Source organism: Nannospalax galili, unplaced genomic scaffold (assembly GCF_000622305.1).
Source record: "Nannospalax galili isolate Female #2095 unplaced genomic scaffold, S.galili_v1.0 scaffold1329, whole genome shotgun sequence".
NCBI lineage: Eukaryota > Metazoa > Chordata > Mammalia > Rodentia > Spalacidae > Nannospalax > Nannospalax galili.
Window position 1 is genome coordinate 20,773 of NW_008359760.1, and position 6,744 is coordinate 27,516.

The 6,744-nt window shown below is 37.7% G+C and overlaps 1 protein-coding gene across 7 annotated transcripts in view; it reads left to right on the top strand.

Annotated features, from left to right (window-relative positions):
• The window catches only part of LOC115066757 (zinc finger protein 682-like), a 15,825-nt gene extending 9,145 nt beyond the window's left edge, over positions 1 to 6,680 (top strand). For 6 of the 7 annotated variants that reach the window (XR_003847892.1, XR_003847893.1, XR_003847894.1 and 3 more), the window contains one exon: positions 6,311 to 6,680. Coding sequence is in view for 4 of the 7 variants with exons in the window: in XM_029558920.1 (XP_029414780.1) it covers positions 6,311 to 6,562 (252 nt within the window). In the remaining 3 variants the exon portion in view is untranslated. Of the gene's footprint in view, positions 1 to 3,546; positions 3,653 to 6,310 lie in introns of those variants that run through there. The other variant, XM_029558923.1, reaches the window with a different exon arrangement.
• The last annotated feature ends 64 nt before the right edge of the window (positions 6,681 to 6,744 follow it).

Consider the following 6,744-nt stretch of genomic DNA (forward strand, 5'->3'; position numbering starts at 1 on the left):
TGTGAAGTCCTCCTTATTATGAAATTCCTTTCTTATGTCTTCCTCATCAAGTACTGTCCCTATGTTTTTCCATATCAGAGTATGAGGTTTGGAAGTAAGTTCTATTTTCAATTTAGTTTGTATAGGTTATGATATATGGGTGTATTTCAGTGTTTGGCTTTCAGATAAGAGGTTTTGATAAATTTTTTTTTGAGAGAGGGTATCCCTGTAGCCCCAATTTGGCCTGGAATATGCTAAGAAGACCAAGCTGGCCTGTAACTCACCGAGATCTGCCTCCCTCTCTTCCAGAGTGCTGGGATTAAAGGCCTGTGCTATGATGCCTGGCTGATAGACTATTTTTGAGGAGACTGTCTTATTTACAGTGTTGGTTTAGATCCCTTTTTGAATAATTGTCTGCCTTTAGAATGATTTATTTCTGGTTTTGGATTCTGTTCTACAGATTTACATGGCTTGATTTGTGTCCATGGCTATGCTGTCTCTGTCCCTATGGCTGTGTAGTATACAGTGAAATCAGGTCATTGTTCTTTCTTTTACATGTTGATTTGGATACATGTGGTTTTTAATATGAACACATTGATTTTAGTAGTGTTTTGATAATAGGTGACTGAGAGTATTATGGGTATGCTATTGAATTTGGTAAGCACCTTCAGTAATATGGCCATTTGCACATTATCTCATTTTACTAAACCATGAGCATGGATGTTGTTTGCAGTGTTTGGTGTTATTTTCAGTTTCTTTCTTTTAAGCTTTAAAATTCTCTTTGGAAGAATCTCGAATTTCCTTACTTAGAGTAAATTGTAGGCAGCTTACTATATTTTGAAGGAATTGTGAATGAAGTATTTTATTACACTCTTTCTTGGGATGCTTATCTTCCATAATGAACAGTATGGGGAGGAGAGCTTGATTCCAATGTTTTTTCTAACTGCTCCAAAACCCATTTTGTGAGACAGAGTCTCTCACTGACATTCAAGCTCTAGTTGGGTAGATTTGATAAACAGGGCTCTCCAGGCTTTTGTCTGCACAGCAGCGTGAGGTTACAGAGTCCTGCCACATAAAAAAAATTTTACGTGAATGCTGGAAATCCAATCTCAAGTCCTCATGCATGCACAGCAAGGCCTTTTTTTTTTTCTTTTCTTTTTTTTCCGTCTTTTTGAGAAAAGTTCCCCTGCAGCCCCAGTTGTCCTGAAACTAACTGGCCTTGTAGACCTGGCAGGCCTTGATCTCATAAGAGACCTGTTTGCCTCTGCCTCTCAAGTGCTTGGATTAAAGGTGAATGCCACCATACCCGGCCGTGCCCATCAAGTATTTGGTCCTATACCATACCTTCATTTTCCAAGATGTACTGTTTTTGGTATTGATTTTCTGTCCAGCAATATTGTCTAAAAGCATCTGTCACATCTGAAACATGATCCTTCAAGACCATCGATGTGGAGCCCGATTTCACTCAAATAGCGATGTTTTGAGCTCCTCCTTTCCTATCGTAATCCATTTTGTTTGGTAAGATGTTGCTGCTCTAAAAAAGCAAAGACCCTACTAAGTAATAGTAGTAGTAGCTATATTGTTCTCCCAAGTTTGTCATATCAGTTCTCTTTATTTTCAACTTCTCTCTCTTTTTCTTAACCCATTTCTTCAGGGTGTCTATAAAGTGATGTTTGATCTTTACCAATGCATCTTTGCATTTCCCACGCTGGTCCTGCAGTTTCTGTTTTTACCTCTGTTCATATTCCATTCCATATTCTGTGGCTGTTGATCCACTTTGCATTCCTGTCATTGAAGTAGACTGGTGATGATGTGTGATCTTGATAATGTTGTTGGATTCATTTCAGGTGTTTCTTTGGGAATTCTGCATTTTTCCCTCTCATAGGAACAGATGTACAGTTTTTGTTGAAGTTCTTTTATTCCAATCAAATTTTCCAATGAAGTTTTCCAGTCAAGGTAATGCTAATTTTAGGGATTCAGTAGGGCAGTGTTCCTGGCCTTCTATGTCAGATAAGGTCTGGATTAGGTCTTCTGTGCATATATGAGAGATCTTAGTGTCTTCAGTACTGTATTCTCCTGAGAAAGTCCCCTCCCCATCAATAAGGACAAGTATCTTCCATACTCTCTCTTCTACCAGAGTCAAGTATTGAATTTCCAGATCCTCAATCCATTTGCAATTGGGTTTGGGCAGGTTGAGAGATAAAGATTTAGTTTCCGTCCTCCACATAGACCTGTGCAGTGTTGGAGACACATTCGTTGTAGGTTCTGTCATTTCTTCAATGCTTATTCTTGGCCTCTTTTTCTAAATGCACAAGGCCATATGTGCATGGACGTTACGTCCCATTTATCATTTTTGTTCCACGTTTCCACATATGAATGTGTCTTTTTTTAAGCTGAAACAATGCTCTGTTTATTAAAATAGCTCTGTTGTAGAAATTGAAATGCAGGATGAAGGTGCCTGATACATTTTTTCATCTTCTCTATTATTCTGGATATCCTGGGTTCTTTGTGATTTATTATGACCTTTCAGATCATTTTTCAATTTTTGTGATAATTTTACTGGAAGCTTGGTATGGATTTCTTTGGATTTGTAGATTTGAGTTGTAAGATGGCCATCTCCACAGTATTAATTCTATTAATTCATGACAAGAGGTCTTTCATGAGCACAAGAGGTCTAACAAACTATTGGTATCATTTAAAATTTTTGTCCAGTGTCTTAAAGATTTCATTATAATCCAGAGTTTCATTGACTGGGTTTGCTTTTTTTCCCCATGGTATTTTTTTTTAAAGCATTGTAAATGGTTTTGTTTCCTTGATTTCTTTCTTGGTATGTTTGTCAATTTCTGTATAAGGAACAGCTCGTATCTGGATCCTCATGAAATTAGAAAAATTTAGACCAGCAAATTCCACTATCATTTTAGAATAGATGCAGCCTAGAGAATGGGAAACAACCTTCACCACGTACCTCTCTGACTGAGGGTTGGTGTCTGGAAGAAACAAAGAACTCAAAGATTCTTAAGAATAGGAAGAACCCATTAAAAGAATAGGGTGTAAACGTGAACAGGGAATTCTCAAAAGATGAAATAAATGTCTGTTCGATGACAAAAACCGATAGGAAATCCAGGAATGCTGAGGGTGGAAGAATCAGCTTTCTCCAGGGAACAGCTCTCTGTGACATGACTTAATTACAAGTGGGCAGTCCTAAGCACATGTACAGATGAACACCACCAAATGGACTCAGTGCATTTTAAATATATATACATGTACATTCTTATGTGTGTGCCATACTAATCAAAGAAGAGGCCAAGAATGTGAGAGGGAATGGAGGGGATGTGGCAGGAATTGGTGGTGGACTGTAAATGTTGGAAATAATGCAAAGACAAAACTCATGTATGAAGTTCTTAAAAATGTACAGAATCCTTCATCTTTAGGGAAATGCAAACTATATGTACTTTGAGATTTCTTCTTAAGCCAGGGAGAATGGCAAAATAAAAAAAAAATCTGCAAATGCTAGTTTTGGAGTCAAAAGATACAAGAGTGAGTACGTTGTTGATCCTTCCACTGCAGTTGAAGCTGCTGAAGCATGGCACCACGTAGAAGAGTCCCTGCATAAAGAAGGTCCTGTCATGACAAGATGCCCCCAAAAGCCATTGTGTGAACCTGTGAAAGTTATGTCCTGAGTGCAGGTGGAACCCCCGATGGTCCTGCAAAGTGGGAATGGAACCAGCCTCCCCTTGAAACCAAAGTCCTAGACATCCAATATAGAGCTATAGTTTGTGTGTGTTTCCCCTAGTGGTTTAGTGTTTCTTAGTTTCAGTTTTTTCTCACTATGCCTCGCATTCCTCCAGGAATGGGAATGCATATTCAGTGCCATCGTATGTGTAAAGTATGTAATTTGCCTCTTTTGATTTTATATGGAAAATCTATTGATTTTCCAGTAAAGACATTCCCTGAGCCTCACACTGGACTTTGGAATTTTGAATGGTGTTGAGATTGGTAAAGATTATGGAGTCTGCTTAAGTTGAACTAAATGCACTTAGCATTATGATATGGTCACAGTACTGTGTATTCAAAGCAGGGACTGTGTTCGTTTTAGGGAGGAAAGTCCCCCATAGGCTCATGTATTTGAACACTGTGTCCAGTTGATGGCATTGTTTGGAGAAGATTAGGGAGTGCAAAATTGTTACAGTTATGCAACTGAGGGAGTGTTTTGAGAGTTTTCACACTTGCCCCCATGTACTTTTCTCTCTGCTTCCTGGTCTTTCTGCTTTGGACTTTTGCCAACATCTCTGTCTGCTGTCTTCCCACTTTGCCATTTTGAACCCAGTCTCTGGAAATGTAAACCATAATAAACGTTCATCCTTAGATTGATTCTGGTCATGGTAGTTTATCACAGTGAAAGCAAATACCTAAGACAGAATGGGAACCAGAGGGTGAGATGTTGCTGTGAAGATCCTGACCATGTTTTCTGGAAAAATGTGGAAGGATTTGGAACTTTGTTTTTGGTTGATATATATTATCACAGCAATGTACAAGTAAGTAGCACACATTCTGAGTGAAATACTTCGACCCAGAAACAAAAGTGCCAAGTTTTCTCTTTTTTTCATTTTGTACATTACCACTGAGTATTTACATGTGTTTGTGTGTTTCACTTGGAATATGGAGACATCTGGCATTAGTGAGGGGCCATCAGGGATAGAGTCTTTCAAAGAGAGAAAATATTCACAATTGTTCTATGTCAATTTCTTTTTTTAACATATATTTCATTTATTATTTTTGGTTTATGTGTATGATTGTATTGCCTGCATGTATGTGAGTGCACCTGTGTCATTCAATGAGATGGAAGTCAAAAGTGGGCTTCAGATTCCCCTGGGACTCGAGTAAACGGGGGTTCATAGCCACCATGTGAGTGCTGGGAATCAAACCCAGGTCCTCTACAAGAGCAGTCTGTTTTCTTAACAACTGAGCGATCTCTCCAGCCCCAATGAATTAGTCTTTTACTCTTATGTAGTGATCATTTTGTTTGTTCTACACTCATTTGCTTACAGTGTGCTTTATGATACATGGGAATTAACATTCTAAATTGTTTATGTATTCTTTTTAACTGGTCATTTGATTTCCATAATTCATTCTGATTTTCTGGATATCCATGTCAGTGAAGCGTGTTTCTTGGACAGAAGAGAAACTTTTCTCTTACTTGAACGTATTCTAGATTCTGTCTTCTTATTGGTGACCCGAGGCTGTATTCATTTAACAATATTATTAAGGATTTTTTAAACTTTATTTATTATTTTTATGTATATGCATGTATTACCTCTATGTAGTTAAGTGCACCTGTGTTGTGGAATGCTGCTGGAAGTCAGAAGAGGCTGTCAGATCCCCTGGGACTGGAGTTGCAGATGGATGTTAGCTGCCATGTGGGTGCTGGGTTTTGAACCCGGGTCTTCTGCAAGAACAACCTGTGTTCTTAGCTGCTGAGCCATCTCTCCAGCCCTGAGAAAGGAATTTTATTCACTATGATTTTGCTGGTGTTCTGGCTATTGAAATCACTGAAAGTCACTTCCTTTTATAATAGTATTAAAATTGGCCTTATTTTGCTTTTTGTGTTGCTACTGGTGGATTCCTTCTGGGACATACATTCATCAGTTACCCTTTACATTCTATTTTGACTTCTGTTCCCATGAATGAGAGTGTCTTTCTCCTCTTTGTACCCTGTTTGCTTCCATAAATTCTGAACTCCCAGCTTGCTTGCCATGTATCGGTGCATTTCTTCAAAGTCCTTTCCTGATCCATCAAGTTGAAGAGATACCTTCTCTGAAAGTCAATTTTACTTAATATGTTTACTTTCAGTAGGTTAAGTGTATTTTGACATTATTTCATGCTTTTCTGCCTCTGGTCTTTGTTGACAAAAGATCTGATATTATTGCAAACTTTGCCCTGCCTTGTAATGAGTTGGTATTTCCCCAATTAGATCAAGTATTGACTTTTTACTTACTATTATTCGCATGTTGCCTGTGACTTGGAATGCAGAGCTCTGTCAGGATTTATTTGAACTCTGTAAATGACACTCACTTTTGTGATTATATATCCATTATTTCTCTATTTTTCATAAGGATTTACTTCATTTTTATGGAATAACTTTCCTCACTTTTGTTTTGATTTCATCTTCCTCTTTTAGTTGACAGATTTTTATTTTGGCTCACTTAAATGTTTTCAATGTTGTTGGAAATTTTATTCATGCTAGTCACATGTTCCTTTATTTCTCTTAATGTGTGATCACCTCAGCCTTATTCTCCATATCAAAATGCATTCTTTCATACTTTTCCTGCAGATCTCAACTCTTAGAAGAGAGCTGAGAGTTTACAATATAGAGGGATCCTACAGTTTTGAAGAATGTGACCAGTGGTTTAACAAGTCCTCAAAACTTATATGCCATCAAAACATTCATACTTGGAAGAAACTCTACAAATGTGAAGAATGTGTCAAGTCCTTTCATCTGGCCTCAACTGTTAACAGTCATAAAACTATTCATACTTGGGAGAAACTCAGTAAATGTCAAGAATGTGACAAGTCCTTTAGCTAGGCCTCAAATCTTACATGTCATAAAAATATTCATACCGGTATTTTATTTTTTTTAATGGCTATTGTGAATGGGAGTGTTTCCCTGTGCTCTTTCTCTGACTGCTTGTCATTGGTATATAGAAAGGCTATAGAATTTTGTAGGTCAATTTTGTAACCTGCCACTTTACTGAATGTGTTAATAAT